This window comes from Miniopterus natalensis, chromosome 16 (assembly GCF_054644295.1).
Source record: "Miniopterus natalensis isolate mMinNat1 chromosome 16, mMinNat1.hap1, whole genome shotgun sequence".
NCBI classification, from domain to species: Eukaryota; Metazoa; Chordata; class Mammalia; order Chiroptera; family Miniopteridae; genus Miniopterus; species Miniopterus natalensis.
The window spans coordinates 819,152-838,016 of NC_142096.1; the positions used below are offsets into that span (position 1 = coordinate 819,152).

The 18,865-nt window shown below is 45.6% G+C and overlaps 1 protein-coding gene across 1 annotated transcript in view; it reads left to right on the forward strand.

The window, feature by feature from the left end:
• Nucleotides 1-18,865, forward strand: part of CNGB3 (cyclic nucleotide gated channel subunit beta 3) — a 62,829-nt gene that overhangs the window by 13,782 nt on the left and 30,182 nt on the right. The window contains exon 2 of the mRNA XM_087825593.1: nt 16,342-16,468. Within this exon, the coding sequence (XP_087681719.1) occupies nt 16,342-16,468 (127 nt within the window). The remainder of the gene's footprint in view (nt 1-16,341; nt 16,469-18,865) is intronic.

The window sequence follows — 18,865 nt, forward strand, 5'->3', positions numbered from 1 at the left end:
GAAAATGGCTTGGCCCTCGCCCTCCAGACACCCTGCAAGTCGTCATTTACATAAACAGCCTGATCCAGACCAGATGGAGCCTCACCTGCCCCTTCACTGTCTGTCCTCTCATCCCATGCGTCCGCTAGGAAAACATCTAGGTGGCCATCTCTAAGGGGAGCATGGGGAGGGTGGCAGGTCCTCTAAAGGCAAAGAGGGACCAGCCACAGCAGGAGGAGTGAGGGATAGGGAAGGTCAAGGGAAGTTCGAAGGAAGGGGTGCTGGGCAGAGTAACATCTCATTGCTCATCTTGCTTGTATGAAAAGCCAGATGTGGGGCTTGACTCTTACCCTGAAGTCCACAGGAGTCCAGAGATGGCACAGGATCAGCTGTGGCATTAGTCTGGGACTCGGGAAGCCTGGATTTTGATCTCATTTCTGCTGCTAAATCTGACTTTTTAATCACTCCACCTCTGAGCCTTCACCTCGCTGTCAGAACAATGATCACTGGGACCTGAGTTGCATGGAGTCCATCTTAGCTCCAACAACGGGGCATCAGAAAGCAGCCCATCGGGGGTGAGGTCTTCCCGCCCTCCTTCCGGGGCTCCCCAGAAGGTTCCATAACTCCCCAGGCACCAGCACAGTTCCATTCGTCTCCGTGTGCATGTTTTTAATACACAGGCAAATTTTCAGAATTGAGATAATACTTGAGGAATCGTGCCCAGTCAAGAGGAATTAAAAAATTATTTTTGTGCATTGGAGGCAACATCAACCTGATCCATTTCACTCAGGAGGAAAACGCCTCACTGCTGCTCACTGAAGGCAAGAGGCCTCCCCAGCTTTCCCAGAGCTCCACCGCGAGGCCAGGACTAACCGTATCCCTCATGAGAAATAGAAGCACACCTTATCTTCAGACACTCAGCCATCTAAATTTGGAGACTTTTCTCATGAATATTTAAGTAATCAGTAAGTAGTAATCATTCTCATTTTATAAAGTAAACGGATCTCATTTTTAATTTAGGGTGGGTGTTTTCCTCTCTACTAGGCAATCACAATTCCTGATGAACGTGTGCTTTGTTGGGTGAGAAACCAAAATAAGTACTCTGCTTTGGGGAGAAATAGTGGATTAAATCAAGCAAAATGTTTTACTGGAATAATTGAGATGTATAATTTTTTTAAACTTCCTTTCTATGGCTTTGCAAGCCAAACGATGTAATATTAGCATGCACACCTATATGAATTCAATTCAGTGCAAAACAGAAATGTGAAATTCCACTGCATTCATGAAGGAACCCCATTCTTGAGTCCAAGTGCACCTCCACTTGAACGACAATTTCCACTCACTCAGTGCCCGTTCTTAGGTACTGCACCTGCAAATTAGAAATTCACAGGAACAGACACACTTTTTATATGTGTCCATCTGGCCCGAATCAGGAGGGACAGAAAGATTGACACTGGTTTATCTTTACCTTAAAAGGAAGTTGGACAGATGAGTTAGTGAAGCTTTTTATCAGTGTGTGGAACAGTTAGTTCTAAACAACTGTTGTAACTGGTCTCTGGGGCGGGCAGTGCTTTACACCGGGACGCAGGTAATGTGGAGGCAGCACCGCTTCCTACTTCCTGCCCCGGGCGCCCCCAGCTCAGTCACTTGCTTTGTCTTCATTATGAAGAAGACACAGTAACAAAAAGAGAAGGGTCAGGAGGAAGGACAGGCGGCGTCTCTAAAGAGAAAGCATTTTATATACATACACATACTCATACATACATACACCGATTTTAGAAAGAACCATCCTGCACCTCTTGCAAACAACCCCCCCCAACACGGATGTAACAGATTAGATGTAACTAATCTTCCAGTTCACTCCCACTAGCCTGGCTCCGCAGGCTCACCTCATGAATTATATTTTCTTGTGGTTTTACTGAGAGGAAATAGAATTTCCTCATACCAGTACAAACATTCTGCTTTACCTGAAAGCTAGATATTTGAAATGATGAGCTAATATGTAAGAACTGTGGGCAACACACCAGTCTCTTAGGAGTCTGATTTGGTGAGAAAGCCCAGAGGATATCACCCAGGGGCAAGCTTGAAAAATTAATTTCCGGGCCTGCAGAGCTGAGGACCAGACCCAGTGACACGATGACCTTATCAAATAACGATGCAGCCCTGTCTGTGCCTCCAGCTGGCTTCCCAGGTGTTTACTTTCCTAACTGCAGCAATTACCACAACTCACACAATAGCAAAAAACGTCAGAACAGCAACAGGAGGCTAGACTTGATACACCACGTTTTAGCGCCTCACTTACTCCCTCCAGGTATTTTCTTAATCAAAAGCTACTCTGTTTTCCTACATCTGAGGTTTATTAACCAAAACACTGTCGGGCTATTGGTAGATGATAAATTATTCATAATTTCCGTGAGTTTTATCGAGGGAAAGTGCAGCATGGAGCTTTGTATGCAGTCTCTAGTTTTCTCTCTCGTGAGATGGGAGCTCAGGGAGAGCTTGACTGGGCCGCAGGACACATTGCCAAAGTCACCCGCATGTCTGTGGGCAGGAGGCTTCAGTTCCTCATCACGGGCCTCCCCAGAGGAAATGACCCGAGAGAGAGCAAGGGCATGTGGAGAGGAGCCAGCACCCAGTCTCATGGCCTAGTGTTACTCCTGTGGGTTCTGTTGGCTGCACAAACCAACCCTGGTAGGTGGGGCGGGGCCCCCAGGAGCCATCTGGAAGGGAGTCTGTCACAGGCACGAAACCATATTCAAGATGCCCGGCAAACCTCTTAAAGATAAATAAAGTGTACATGCAGGCACCTCATGATGAAGCTGCAGAATACCAGTAGGAGATAGATCTTCAAAGCAGAGAAAAAAGATTATCTTCCAAAGAGAAAGTGTTAGAGTGAGTAGCTGACTTCTCAGCATTGGAAACCAGAGACAACCTGTCAATCTGGTGAAAGATGATACCTAGGGAAAAAAACATTTCCCAGGAATCAAGGAGAAATGAAAACATTTTCAAACATACACAAAAAAGCGAGAATTTGCTTCCAGCAAACTTTCGCAAAAGAAACTTGAATGAATACACTTCAGGCAAACAGAAAAGTATGTCAGATGGAAGGTGTAAGATGCAGTAAGAAATTAAGTCAAAAAGAACTTTGACTATATAAAATAACAATGTAAATGCTACTTCATTGGCCTTAAACAAGAGCATGAGAGATGAAACAACATCACGTGTCATGAAGAGAGTCATTGGAGTTAAATGGTCGAAGGTCCTGGTATTGTCTGGAGAGGAGTGAAGGTATTGGGTACCCAAGTTTGATAGACTGGAGATAAATACAGGAATTTGTAGGGTAACCACAAAATGATGGAAACAGAGTGGATATCATCCGAACCATTAGTGGAAAAATAAAAGAGGAAGTAATTTTAAAAGTCAGAACTAAAGAAGATAAGAGGTTTACGGTGACCTAGGAGGGGGGAGTGTTGAGAGCAGTCAGCCTCTTGTAAGTAACAAGACAGGTGCATCGCCTTTAGGTGATTAAAAGGCAGATTAAAATTTACAGTGCTAAATAATAACCTGCAGATACAATGCTAAATAATAATCCTCAAAAAAACACTTTAGCCCGGCCAGGTGTGGCTCAGCGGTTGAGCGTCAACCTAGGATCCAGGCGATCGGGGTTCGATTTCCGGTCAGGGCACGTGCCCAGGTTGCAGGCTCGATCCCCAGTTGGGGGCGTGCAGGAGGCAGCCGATCAATGACTCTCTCATCATTGATGTTTCTCTCTCTCTCTCTCTCCCTTTCCTTTCCTCTCTCTGAAATCAATAAAGATATATTTAAAAAAAAACAAAACTCCAGTGTCATGCATCTATCAGTTGTCTGTTCCTTTTGACTGCCTCAGGTATTCCTTTGTACGAATAGGCCACAGTTTTAACTATTTTCTTAATAATGGACATTTGGGTTATTTACAGTTTGGAGCTAATTATGAATAAAGCTGCTCAACATTACAAGCCTTTACGTGGACATAAGCACGCACTTCCCTCCTGATCCATAGAGTAGATATGTGTTTAACTACGTTACAAACTGACCCAAGCTTTCTAAAGCGGTCGTAACATTTACAGCCCATCAGTAGTATAGGGGTGTCCACTGCTCCGTAGCAATTCTGACGAGCAGGTGGTGATATCTCACCGTGGTCTCCATGTGTTTGTAGAAAAACTACTGGTCCTCTGCAGTGGATACTAAGCAAATCTTGATGAGAATGAAGTTTAAATAAGTATACTGATGTGTTACATCAACAAGAGTTAACACTGTTATCAGTTAACCGGTTAGCTCGCTGTATGTACTAATGAACCAGAATAACCATCTTTAGCATTCCTGCTACAAGGTGCTCAGTATGCGCTAATTTTTATTTTTAACCTGGTGTTTATAACTATAATGGAAAGTTCTGTTGTCAAACATTTTCAAAGCCGTAGATCACTATGACAAACGTAGCATTTAATTAAAAATCAAAGCATTTAATTATGGAGGGGATACGATAAAGGAGGCTGCTTATCTCCTTTGAGGAGAAAGCTGTGGTTCCTGTAAGTTGTGTGTTATTGGAATCCACACAGTAAGTGCTGGGCTGGCTCTTCAGTCCCCATCCTCTAGTTTCAAAGATTGTTTTCTCTGCTGGGTCAAGTTGCCTCTTTCTAGCGACTCGTGAGGATGTTTCAACTTTGTTCAAATAATAAATGCATTAAACACCAAAATGTTAAGAAAGCTCATTACTACAAATTTCCATAAATGATACAAGCAACTTTTTTTCTGGGACGCTGCCTGGGGACAAAGGAATAGACTAGTTGACATTCATAAACCCTCTAGTTACAGTTATTCTATGAGATCAGAAATGGGCATAACAGAAGCTTTACGTAACGTTACGCAACAGGAATTACATAGCTGGGAGTTCTCCACAGAAACAGTGAGATGGAAAATTTAGGAAGTATGTTATGAAATAAATGCAATAATTTAACACAGGTACTGTAGAACCCCACAGGAAAATTCACTTCAGAATTTATTAGATTTACTAATAATGATTGAAATCCGCTATATTGGTCTAGCAGTGTAGAGACAGTTTGCAACCGCTCGTAACAGTGTCAATTGTTGTAAAAGCACATATAGTTTTAAATGTAGGCTATTTTCACTGAATATTCTAATCAAAATATACTTCAGGGTAATACATTTGCAAATCTTAGGTATAATTAACTAACGAGGGTGTTTTTAACTCCCTCCCATTAATGCATTATTTATTTGATAGGACACATTGGATGCCTGCGTGCTGTAGGCACGCGGGGCTCAGAGTGGGGGCCGCTGTTCCCCTGCAGACCCGTGTCCCCCACGCAGCTTCCAGTCCTCGGAACACGGTGTCTCCACTTCTACGTCTCCAGTGCACAGGGGACCGGTCCTCAAATCAGTGTAGCTTTGGGGGTCACAGTCCCAGCTTTGCTGTTTATTAACTATGTAACTTTGGGCAAATTACTTGACTCCTTTAAATTTCAACTTTTTAATCTGAATATTGGGGCAACAGTTAAACCCCTGATAAGGTATAATGAGCATTAAGTGAAATAACAGACGTAATGTGACTGACCCTCAGTGTCTCTGAGCGTTATGTTTATCGGATCATTTAATAACTGAATAAATGAGCCCATGAATCAATAAATGGACAAACACAGCGTATCTGTGGCAGTAACTATGCATGACCTATGAGTCACGAAAGACTTCCACTTTTACTGTGAGCAGAGCAAGCCAGTGTAGGGTTTGGATTTGAACCGTCTGAGAGGTTTGATTAAACGTTTCAGAAATATTAATTTGACAAAGATGTATAAAATAGATGCTGTGATCCTGTAGACAGACAGGCTGGTACTTTTGTGTTTTAGGTTTTTTGTTAATCCTTACCTGAGGATATTTTTTTGCCATTGCTTTTCAGGGAGAGGGGGGAAGGAGGGAGAGAGGGGGAGAGAGAGGGAGTGAGGGAGAGGAACACTCACTGATGGGAGAGAGACCACAGCTCAATTGGTTGCCTCCCGCACAGGCCCCGACCGGGGCAGGGAGGACCTGCAACCCAGGTACGTGCCTTTGACCAGGAACCAAACCCGTGACCCTTCGGTCTGAGGGCCAACACTCTAACCACTGAGCCAAACTAGCCAGGGTAAGGCTGGGACTTTTTAAAATTGCCAAGGTTTTGGGAGACGGGACTTACTTCAGAAGAGACTGAAGAGTTATGACAAATCCGTGGCCTGAAATTAAAAAAAAAAAAGGGGGGGGGGGAATTCAGCAGAGTCTGTGGATTGGGTGCAGTGTTATATCAGGGTTGAGTCCCTGACCTGGAGGATTGATCGGCGGTCGTGTAGGAGAGTGTCCTTGTTTGGAAAAGGTGGAACGATGGGACAGCATGTGCACAGCCTGCTCTCAGGTGGTTCGGGAAGAGACTAATGATATCTGTACACAGAGAGACAGTGAGACAGAGAGGGAATCAGTGTAGCAAAATGCAAACTGGGGGATCCAACTGGGGGACCTTAATGACGCAGACACTGATTTCTCTGTAGCGTTCTTGTGACTTCTATAAGTTTTAAATTACTTCAAAATAAGTTTTTTTTTTAATTTCTAACAAGTGCATAGGGAGATTCAACATGAGAGAGATTTATAAATCAATTCAGAACTTATGCTCAATGAACCCAGTGACTTCTTTGATATTACAGAAGAACATGGACACGAGCGCTCCGCTGTGCTCCTCACTGCCTCATGGGCCCCACACACACTTGAACTAGCCACTTGGGCTCCGGATGCAGCTCACAGCTCCTCCGGCCAACCCCGGACTTGCTACCCCAGTGAAGCCTGCGCCAGGGGCTCAGGTGTGCGGGTGAGAGGGGAGGGCGAGCAGAGACGGGGCAGGAAGAACCAAAGACACGGTAACGACTTCGAGTGCTGAGCCCCAGGGGCAGGTTAAAGCAGTGGAAGTGCCCTAGTGAGCCGGGAAGCGTGAAGGAGCCTCTGGATTGGTGGGTGATGAAGATACATTTGTTTTTATGCAGATTGATGGAAAAGTGGTTATAAAACCTCCCCAGTTCAGCACCCAGTGGACTGTAGGAACCATGAGGCTCAACCCCACAGGCGCAGTGGATTCTGCTCCTAATTAAAGAGCTGATACCATCCTCAGAAGAGTCTCAGGCTGCTCTGTTTCACGTGCCTCCCTCAGACCTAAAGGCCAATAACGTTTGCACCATTGGTCAGTGTGAGTGTTGAAAAGTAGGAACGTCCTCACGTTGGGTCAGGGTTGATATGTTTGCTTCATATGCATCCACTTTTTTATTGAGATAACCAACAGCCATTGTCGTAAACCTACAACCCCTTTCATTAGCAGTTTTTAACCAGGTCTAAGAACATCCTGGTATCGCTCAGATCACTGATAAATTTAGAATATGGGGGGAAATCCAGGGAAAAGCAGCTTAGCTGGGAGCTAATTGTGTTTAGATAATCTCCTCTGAGAGATGCATTTGTAATCTCCTTACCTAACAATAGATCAAGATGCTCAGTTAACCGGAGTGCTTTCAGTTCGCTCACTGATGATGCAGGCCCATCCACTCAGTAAAGAAATGTGAGTGAATGAAGACACGGCCATAGCTACCACCCATCTCCACGCAGCAGACCCATCACGACTGGATTACTGTTTATGAAATTCTAACATAAGGACTTTTTCAAAACATTTATTCTATTAGTCACAGTCTAAGCCAATATAGCATTCATTAGTCACAGCTGCCACTAGTTATTAACAGCCTCCTGACAGCAGTTTTACCCTTAATATCTGTTACGTTCTCTGCTCATACATTTTAATTATAAGTTGAAAGTGGTGCGAACATTGTGATCAGAGACAGAGAGCATTTCTACCTGCTGAAATGCTATATTTAAAGTCACTTTAGTTTCAGAAACCCTTCACGTCAGCTGAGTTGCATTACATCTAATCGCATTACACCTGCAGGTGACTGAAAAAAAAGTCTAAATACTCTAAATTTGTCATCACATAAAATCATGCTGGCAAATAATTCTAAATAGTGTGTGGTACATAGTTTATGATGGAAATGTCATCTAAATATAAGTTGTTATAAATCGACTTTGTAAGATTGTTAAATATTCAATGTCATCAACTCAAGAAAAATAAATGTATTTGGAAGTTTTCTTTGGATATTTATTTTTGGAATTTAGTGTTTTTGCTACCCCCATAAAAATGAAAAGAACATTAAATCAGTGTCTTTGGTTCCTTTTGGGAATGATATGGACCACAAAGGTCTCACATTGGAGTCTCTGCATCTGGTAGACACGTCAGTCCCTGGCACTGCTCGGGGCTGTGATCCACCTTCCTCCACTCCTCCTGCCCTGAAGGGAAAGGTGACTCTTCCCTGGAACTCATAGTCCATGTACACTTTGGCGACTTGGTCCTTTTACAAGGTTTTGGGTTTCTCAGAAAGTAATTGATTGATAGTTGAATTGTGAAAGAAATATTAGAATATCCTCTATATCTGGTTAAAACAGTATAGATGACGGGAGAGGCAGCTGGTGAGGTGGCAGCTCCACCAGGAGAAGGGGTCCAGCACAGGGCTCTGATGCTAAAGACCTTCTCAGCTGTTCGGGGAGAGGACACGGAGGCAGGAAAATGTTAATGAACGAAGCGGCATGTTGTGGTGCCAAGTATTGAAGAAATGCATACATTTAAAATGTATGTAATCAGTTCAGTCTGAATTAAAGTAGACGTATAAACACTGGAGTTGTCAGATCTTATAAAGGGCTTTCAATCAAATTCTATTCAGTGAAGGTGGAAGCTTGAGTTTCTGGTCTATGTAAAGGCACCGTGGGGACGAAAGACGTGGAGTTCAGGGCCCTCCTCTAAGGAGTTTTGCCTTATATTTAGATTGTGAATCAGAGGGGGAAAATCCATGCTGGGGTAAGAATACATATGTATTTTTACAATTTATGAAATTAATAATCCAATGGAATTATAAGTTAAAATGTGCTCATGGAGGTGGGCCCTGATCCAGTGTAACTGTCCTTATCAGGAGAGGGATTTGGATGTGTACGTGACCAGAGTGGAGACAGGGAGGACACGGAGAAGACAACATCTCCAAGCTGAAGAGACAGACCTGGGACAGTCCCTTCCCTCACGGCCTCAGGAGAAACCAGCCCCGCTGACACCTTGATCTCGGACATCCAGCCTCCAGAGCTGTGAAAAAGTAAATATCTGTTGTTTGAGCCCCTGGTCCCTGGTACTTGTTCAGCACGCCCTTGGCTTAATTCTGATGTCGTCATCTATCTGTGGTGGGCACTTAGGCTTCTAGGAGTGGGAAGCAATAGGTCTCACTTTTCATTATATTTTCAGAGAAGTCCATCAATCTAATCAAACAATAAAATGCTGACACCTGGTGTAAAAGAGAAGCCACGAGCAGCCAGACCAGAAAAAGGAGACGATAGTTACTTCATAGTGTTGGACTGTGGACAGGGCCTTCAGGGAGTGAGTGGCTTGTTACTTTATAGTATAGGACTTTGTGCACATTTTATTTTTTAATCGTTTGCCTGTGTTACTTTGATTAAAATGAGGTAGAGGTGGGTAATTAGAAAGAAAAAATAAACCATTGGGCAGTTTGATCATATTTAATCAGATCAACGATAGAGTTTTGTTTACTCCTCTACTTAAAAGTATTCTCAGGGCAGCTTGACTCTCTCGTGTTCGGGAACACGCTTCAGGTTCCTGAGTGGAAGTGACCTGCTGCTCTGAAGCCAGAGCCTGAGAGCTAGAGAGCTGCCTCCAGGAATTACCCAGAACAAAATCCCGATTAAACCACTAATTGGCTTGTCGACTAATGAAAAGAAAAACAGAGGACGTTTCTCTACCATAAGACACAGAGTCAGAAACATAGAAGTTTCCAGAACCACGTCTGGGAAGATGCTCAAGTCGCTGATGAGATTCAACAAGGTGCAGCCGGGAGGAGGGGACGGTGAGAGTGAAGGGGGCCGTGGTCCCTGCAGCCAGTCTCCGTGGCCCAGGTGGCAGGTAGGCTCTTCACGTTCCCAGGCGAGCTTTACTCCAGCATCTCCCACCTGCTGATGGATCTGACAGACACCGTGACACGTGGGACTGCCCCACACTGTACTCACCGCCATCTGGGTCACGTACTGTCTGTCTTTGGGACTCAGTCCCCTTGTTTTATGTACTGTATCTGCTCTTCTCCGCACAGGAACACTCCCAGGCATACACTGGGAAACGTACTGACATCAAGGGGCAGCTTAGATGGTTAGACAAACGATGAGAGAGGGGCTTGTGAAATCACGCAGGGAAGAGATAGCAGAGCTATGAGTAGAGACTCTAACCTGCTCTCTTCTCTCCATCATTTTATGTTTTTGCCATAAAGCCTCAGTCCAGGACTGGCACTCGGGGCTGTGAGACACGAGGACCCGAGTTGGGAGGAAGGTGTTCCTGGGAGAGGCAGCAGCCACCTGAGAAGACGGGGGAGCCTGTGAGCAGCCGCTGGGGGAGCCAGGCCTCTCATTCATTAACGTGCCAGATGATGACCCTCAGTATTGCATAGACAAGGGATCGAGTCTAGGGATTGGCTCGATGATGGAATGAAAAACACATTCTGTTTTACCTTCAACTTCGTGTCTTTGTGACTTAATCACATTGAGTCTCTGTTTTTCTTCTTGAAGGGAGAAGACCACAGTAGAAGGACGTCTCTCAGAACCTCGGTGACTCCCGTCCTGTCTGAAGAGGTGCTCGCCAGGATACCAGGTCAGAGCCCAGGTCTGTAGGGAAAACTGAAAAGGGACAGACGCACATTTCTCTGAACTGCATTGTCTGATGCAGCACCTGTCCTCGGCCGGGTAAATTACAGAGTCATGCTTGAGGCTGTCTGAGACCTGAATATTCACGAAAACATTATTTCTTCATTCAGTCACTGATTCAGTAGATGCTTTTTAAATTAAATGTATCACGGTAACATTGGTTAATAACATTATTTTCAGGTGTGCAGCATTGTAAGTCTACGTCTGTACGTTCCATTGCATGCTCAGCACCCAAAGTCTAGCTTCCTAATGTCAACATACATGTGACCCCTGTTCCCCAATTCACCCTCCCCTCTGGTAACCATCAGTCATTCCAGTGTATGGATTTTCTTTGCTTATTTTGAAGATCTCTAGGTTTTCATTTGGATTAGAATGTATGGAAGACTTGCCTGTTTCTGTACAGATAGCTGTTTTCACTGCTGTCTTTCTTACACGCTTTCATCTCAGCCCAGGTGGCAACAGTGTCTCCCAAATAGCCGTCACCTATCTGAGGAGAGGGAGAAAATAGTAAATATTCTGCAATGAGTTTGTCTCATGAAAGCAGTTTAATATTATGTCCTAATGGCGAGCAAAGCCTGGCTGCTCAGCTGCTGGATTATCAGGTTCCGAATGTTCTGTGTGATTTGTCATTGAAAGAGGAAACATCTAATATCATAAGGCTGGTTCCTGACGGAAGTGCATTGGTGTGAACTTCCCAAATAGTGAGATCCATGCACCGAGAGGATCTAATAAAAAATGTGGTCCTGACATTTTCATCAACAATTAAAAAGCATTTTTAATCTTCAAACTTTTTCGGAAGGAGAGGAAGGTCCTCCTGTGGACCCCGTAAGGACCATTGTGCTCATTGGAACATGGGTGACAAAGGGAGGCACTGAGGCGGAGAGGAGGACCCTGCAGGACAAGTCACGCCTGCGCAGGCAAGGGAGGCACACAGCAAGCCCTGCCCAGAAACCCCGAGTCGTCCAGATAAGTCAGGCTACAGTTCTGCTTTACGATGAGTTACTCTGTAGTACTGACAGTTTCAAATCTGCAGTTCTTCTCGTGTGAAAATACGAGCTGATGGTGTGAACCCGGGATCACATCTTTGGTTTGATGCATTCATCCCTCTCCTTGTTATGCTCGTTTCAGTCTGTTTGTTGCCTGGTTCTCCATCGCTGGCAGAGAAGACTCCTCTGTGGGGGTTTCATCTAACAGAGGAGCTACTTGAGTGGCAGGGAGGACAATCGTTCCCTTAGATCTGCAGATTAAGCGCATCCTCAAGGGCTGTAGCAGGAATAACAGTTACATTTAAGATACTTTGTTTTGAAAAAGCGGAAGTGTTTGTATTTAAACATAGCCTCTTGTATGGGCCTGGTGGTTGTAAGATTTCATTTCAGGGTGGCCGGGTGCATGTCACAGCATCTGCGGGTGTGATTTCTGATCATGGGACTCGTATCTTCTGCAGAACATGGTTTGGTTTATATTTCCATGGATATGAAGGGTGCGGTCCATTCTGGAATCGAGTAAAGATAACTTTCTTAAGTCCTCTTTAGGCTTCCATGTCACTTATGTTACTTTATTTTTTTAATGTATCTTTATTGTTGAAAGTATCACAGATGTTCTCTTTTCCCCCCCATTGATTCCCTCCACCCCACACCCATATCCTCTCCCAGGCCTTCACCACACTGTTGTCTGTGTTCGTGGGTTATGCATGTAAGTTTTTTAGTTAATCTCTAAATGCTTCTCTAAACAGTGTCTGGTAACAGAAGGTGTGTGCCTGACCTCCCTAGCTGTTGAGGATGCTATAAGGTACCCGTAGCTGGTGGGTGTGGCAGGTTGAACAATGGCCCCTCAAAGACATCTCCATCCTAATCCCCCAAACCTAAGGGCGTGTTACATGGGAGGACACTGCTGATGATGTTAAGGATAAATATGCTGTACTTTATAGTTGGATGTGATGACGAAAATTTGTCACCATGCTGGTTTGGCAAGGGACAAAGACCTCAGGGCATCACCAGTGGCAAGGGCTCATGGTAAGGAAACCTGTGGGTAACTGAGCTGGAAAGTATTGGGGGACAGAGGCAGCCCAAGGCCACTGGTATTCTCTCTGCCCCCCACTCGCCATCCACACGGCTTCGCATCTCAGGACTGCGGTGTTCTCTGCACCCCCACTCTGGACTAGCTCTCACTCCCGTCTTCCCATTTCCTGGCCCAAACTCCAGAGAGCAGCCTGCTGACTTAGACAGTGGCTGTCGTTCCACCCGGCAGGGTCCTTCACAGCACCATGCGGGTCACCGGCCAGCTGCACGTAGACAGGGAGGCGGGAAGCTACGTCAGCCGGTCGGAGAAGTAGGCCCAGAACTCACTGTGGTTTCTTTCTCTTTCTTTCTTTTTTAGATTTTTTTATTGATTTTTAGTGAGAGCGGAAGGGAGAGGGAGAGAGAAGCATTGATGTGAGCAAAACATTGATCGACTGCCTCCTGCACGCCCCCTACTGGGGATCAAGCCCACAACCATGTGCCCTGACCCGGAATCAAACCGGCCACCTTTTTGTGCACAGGACGGCACTCAGCAGCACTGGCAGGGCTCACTGTTTCCAATAACAAATACAACACCAGGCTCTGACTGAGAAAATGCCTCAGTTTCCACTTGTTTTTAAAACTTAAGAGAATCTAACTAATGTGGATGAAGTGGGTGGGGTTTTTTTGTTTCCTTTCTCTTTTTTTTGGATACGATGCCATATTTTTTGTAGTCTGCATAATTCAAATATATTTACATAATTCGATCAAACCTGTGCTATTAGGCTCCTTCCTGCTGAGCAACAAGGCTGATTTGTGGGAAACCGCTTTCTGCCTCCTGACCCGAGACCCTCCGTAGGAACACAGGCTCCGTGCGACCCCAGGGTCAGCGCCCTGCAGACCCGAGCCTTCCTGTACTGAGATGATTTACCCGTCTGCTGGCGGAGCATCTCGTGTTTACAGTGCACTTTTCTTGAGTGAAGCCTTTATCTAATTCTCACAGAAATCCCCCTGACAAAAGCATTTCTCATTTTATGGATGAGGAAGTTGTTATAGAAAGTGACTTATCCAGACGCCCTGGGAATTAGTGATGTCGGGATGCGCGCTCTCTGTTTGGTACCCAGCACCCAGTAACTCTCCGCACTCCTTAATACCTGTGCATAAAATGTGTTTTCTAGAGGAATTAACCCCAATAAAAGCGCCCCTGAAACCAAGCGTGACACTGAGAGAGGACAGGGTTTTTGATCCTCACGCAAACCAAAGCTCGCTTAGAGGGATCTGCGTTCCTGTTTGTGGATTTGTTCATTTCTTTGCTGTATCTTGGGTGTGTGTTTTTTTAAATCCCTCCAGGACATTTTAGCAGGTTAAGGCTGACTAGAGGACCTTTAACCTCTGTGCCTCCCTACCTGAGCGCAGGCACAGCTCCTGCCTGTGTCCCCCGAGCAACGGTTGTCAGTGCCCCCCCAAAGCCATGCGTCTTGCTGTTAGACCAGTTTTGTTAGAATATTTGGGGTTTTGTTTGTTTGTTTGTTCTTTGAATCCCATGGATGGATCCTTCTGCTGCCTTCTGGAACCTGTGAGATAAATCTCCTTTTCTGAGTACCAGCCCTTCGAAGAATTGGCAATAACTGTAGCTCACTAATATGTCTTCAGCATGTTCGCTTGTGAACCTAAGCTCCTCAACCCCCCTCCCGTGGGTGACCCTCGAGCCCTCACCTGCTCTTATTCCATCTCCACAGGCATTTCCTAACTCGAAGAATTCACTTCCTGTCCCATGATGTCTCGGGGCGCCCTGCCTGAGTTACATTTTATGTGCGTTGCTATAATGTTTGTCAACTTCCTCTGTGCCATTTGACAGTCTACCAAGATATAATAAAATTTCAAGTGTGATCAAAGTGTTATAATTAACATCATTCTAAGAACATTCTGGCAACTACAGAATTAACCACAAGCTGAGTCAGAAATACAACCTTGGGTGCCAGAAAATAGTCATTAATCATACACTTCTAAAAAGGGTGTTATTCACTGCTTTAACTCCAAATGTTCATTCACTAAGAGGAAAAGAGTGTATCATGTATGCACCTAAGCGAAGTCCTCAGACTCAGTCTCTACTAATTCATCTAATATCTGTTTACTCGGGTATTGCTGGTGTCTGATACAAGATTCCTGTTTGACACAAAGTCCACAGTGAATTTGGTGTTTTAAGAATTAGAAAGTCAGCAGGTGATAGCATTGCCCACACCAAATATTCCAACCATTGAAGCCTTTCAGCCTTTTCTCTTTTTAAATGCATCCCCCCAAAAAGCCAGGTGACTCCATGTCTGTCTAATTCTCAACCTTGTCCCCAAAGTAGGTTCCTTCTCTGACTCCCTCCCTTTCCAGCAGTTACTTAGTGCCACTGATAGGATGTGGGGGGCATAGGCTTCCACTCGCTTCCTTCCTCTCATGAGGAGGGGGGCAGGTGTTTCACATCTGCATGAGTCTCCACCCCCCCCAGGGTGGAAGTGGATCCCAGAGGCCAGAGTGAAATGCTGCCAGGCCCAGGACAGCATCAGCCAGGTGTGTGGAGGCAAACTCAGAGCACTGTGGTCCCCGATGTCACTGTCCACCACAGGCAGAGCACTGTGGTTCCAGATTTTAGTGGATCCTAGAAATTTTCATATTATAGGACTTGTATGGTGAAAACGTGTGAACTGGATTGGCTTAACTTTTCAAAGTTATAATGTATTACCATAAATAAGAGTTACAATTTGGGCCTCGAGCTCCACTTTCTAAGCATGGTCATCCGGTTAGAGGAAGCGAGGAGCTTGTGGGGGATGCAGAGCCGTTATGTTGTGTTCATTGCGTTTCTTTCCTGCTTCTGTAGTTTCCTTTTGTCTTAGTAATTTACTTTCATTAAAATTTTCTCTACAATCTGAATATTTACCAGTGAGTTGATTATGCTCTGGGTGAAATGCAATTTGAACGATATTAATTGGGAGTTATATTTGGAGACTTGAAGGGAAAATTTAATTTTTTGGACTGAAATTGAAGCCAAAGCACATTAGTGTGTGTTGTTGCTTCCTCAGAAAAGATGTCATAGCTAAAGATCAAAGCAAAAGCAAGGATTTGGTGGCATTAAAAGTAACCCAAAATTCTAAAGCAATAATGACATCGTTTCTGCCTATCTTATTTTTCTGAATTTTCTGACATATCAATTTCAGCCCTAAGTTACGAATAGTTTAGCAGAGCCCAGAATGGCTTTTGTATGATGACTCCTCAGCTTTACTAGTTTCAAAAAGAATATACATTGTGAACTTATTACAAACACAGCAACTTTAGGGCTATTTGTCATCTGCCCCGAGGCGGCTGTCTGCAGGTTAGCTCCTCCCACTTGGTTCAGCGGGAATCCTGGGGGGGGCCTTGGTCACTGCAAAGCCTCTTCTGGGAAAAGGAGCTGGTCGCTGGAGCTCACACTGTGGAGCAGCTGTGTCGGGAGAGGCCTATATTCTGTGTCTGTGTCGTTTCCTTTCCACAGGTAAAATCTCAGAGGCACACGTGCTCAGAGATCCGACCACAAACCCTCACTCTCAAAATGCACCAGAGTTGACGGGAACGATGGGTGAGCAGGAGAAGGCTGGGACCGAGGACAAAGGACTGGTCAGGTGAGAACTCAGTGAAACCTGTAACACATGCCAGCTGTGCTGCTCAGCCTGCCCTGGAAAATCCCCGTAACCCCCACGGAGGGGAACAGAGAGCAGAATGATGGGGCCATGACTGGCCGGGACCGAAGGCGGCTTCTGTCCCGCTCGTTGCCGATGACCAGCCCCTTGAGGCCTCTGATCAGGATGTAGGCAGCAGCTGACTGTGGGCAGGTCTCACCCACAGAAGCGTGGCCGCCCTGTGTCTGAGTCATTAGGTCCTAGGGGAGCTGCCCATGTGCTCCCTGGGCACGGATTCAGAAGAGGGATTGAGGGGACATATGGCTCTCCTCCACGTTCACAAAGTGGCTGCTCCAGTTCTGTAAGCATTTCATTTTCCCAGAAGATTGACTGTTATTTCCTTTCATCTGCCAAGGCCAGTGTGGCCCAATAACCAAGTATAATTATGGAAATGGGCGACCTCGGTGCCACTGAAGGAGTACAGCCTCATAAGTACTTCCCACCAAACCACTGGGACTATCACAAGAGACAGCAGCTTTGACGTGAGCCGGCGAGTTCACAGTAAAATGCAGGATTAAAAAAAAAGTAGTAGTATGTATATATAGATATCTATAGATATAGACATCTATAGATATCTATATATACAGGGATGGGCAAAAGTAGGTTTACAGTTATAAGTACCTGAAACAGTTCATCCTTGTGTTATTACGTATTGATTCCTGTTTTATTTATTTGTATTACACTGTAACCTACTCTTGTCCACCCTGTGTATATTTATGTTATATGCAGCATAATAGTCATGTATTATGTATAGATTATTCATCTGTGTGTGTCTTTGGTGGTAAACTTCCTGCTAGAGCCTCCCCCTGTGTCTCCTCTTCCTAATCGCCAGAAGTCAGATGCAGACGCCAGGGCGAACCGGGTGGGGTGAGCGCCGTGGGAATGCTCCCGGTGGGCGGTGAGACATGAGTCAGCAGATGAGCGAGCCCATGGCCCTGAGGGAGGAACCAGCCCACAGGCTCAGTTTGTGGTCCCCTTGTAATCGCTTCGCTATTTATCAGGAGAGATGACAGATCCGTTGCCTGTTGCCATAGAAAACAGGGCAGGCAGCTTGTGTCTGCCGCCTCTCCCCTGGCACAGAAGCAGGGAAATCAGACAACTTTCGTATTGTTCTGCAGCACCTAAATGGTGACGTTCAGACCTGGTCTTCTCGTGTCCTTAGCCAAGCAGTGGAAGCACGGGCTGACTGATGGATGATTGACAGGGTTTCTGAGGCAGGCAGGTGACACCCATGGGTGAAGCACACTGAGGACGAGCAAGCAGGAGCAGAGGCGGGCCAGGGTCAGCGTGGGTGCACCCAGAGCCTCCTGCCACAGAGAGCCAGTCTGTCTCAGAGCTGCCCTGTGGAATTTGGGTCCCTAGTGACACCAATATCATTTGATTTTTCAAGAAAACCCCGAAATCTGGAAGTCCATATTTTGGGTACCACTGGATACATTAAAATTCTTTTAAACTACAGGCCAAACAGAACAGCTGTCAATCACCAGTTTACCGTCTGCCGAGGTCACAGTTACAAAGGTAGAGACCCGGTTGGTCCACAGGGAAAGCCTTCGTGGACGCCTTCCCAGTGTCGGCTTGTCCGGAGGACAGAGTCGGTATGAGAACAGTCTGTGCACTTCAAGTAATAACTCTGTTCTGTTTCCTTTAAGTGTAATTTTTGTTATTTTTAGTATCTGGATTTATAGTGTAGTATATTTTTAGATATTGTATTTTAGGTATCTTTTGTCTCATGTTGTTTAATAAGCGTCTTCCATGTTAACCGCATGTTTTTGCGGCCAGTCTCTCTCTGCATTCATGAGTCCACGTGTGTGTCAACAGCAGACTTCCTCCTAGAGGGACGGTCTCTGCCACGGGAGGTGTGGCATGTGGTTGGCAGCCCGTGGATTTTCAAGAAGCAGCACAAAGGCTGTACAGACAAATTGAGGGAAGCAGCCCCATTAGCAGCTGAAAACAAGCTGGCCTGTGGGGCCATTGCTGGAGAGGAGCCACCAGGGCCCTGCTGTGGTTCCCACTGCCCTCCAGCGGGGGGGGGGGGGGGGGCACGCTGCAGGCTCTCAAGGAGAGGAGCTCCATGGGGCAGAACTCCCCACCCAGGCAGCCTCAAAGGCCTGGTTTCCGGGACTGACATTTCTCTCTGCCTCTCCCTGGTTCCATCAATGGACAGCTGAATGTTCAGCATCCCAGGTAGTAACATAGGAAAACGCAGCCTCATGGATTTTCCCTCCCCACCCCACCCCCCGTCTGTCCCTGTGGTAAGCTCAGTTCCATTAATGATTTGCAGTAAATTCTGACCATGAGAAATAATAAGAAATGTTCATCCTAAAGCATTTATTCCCTCTC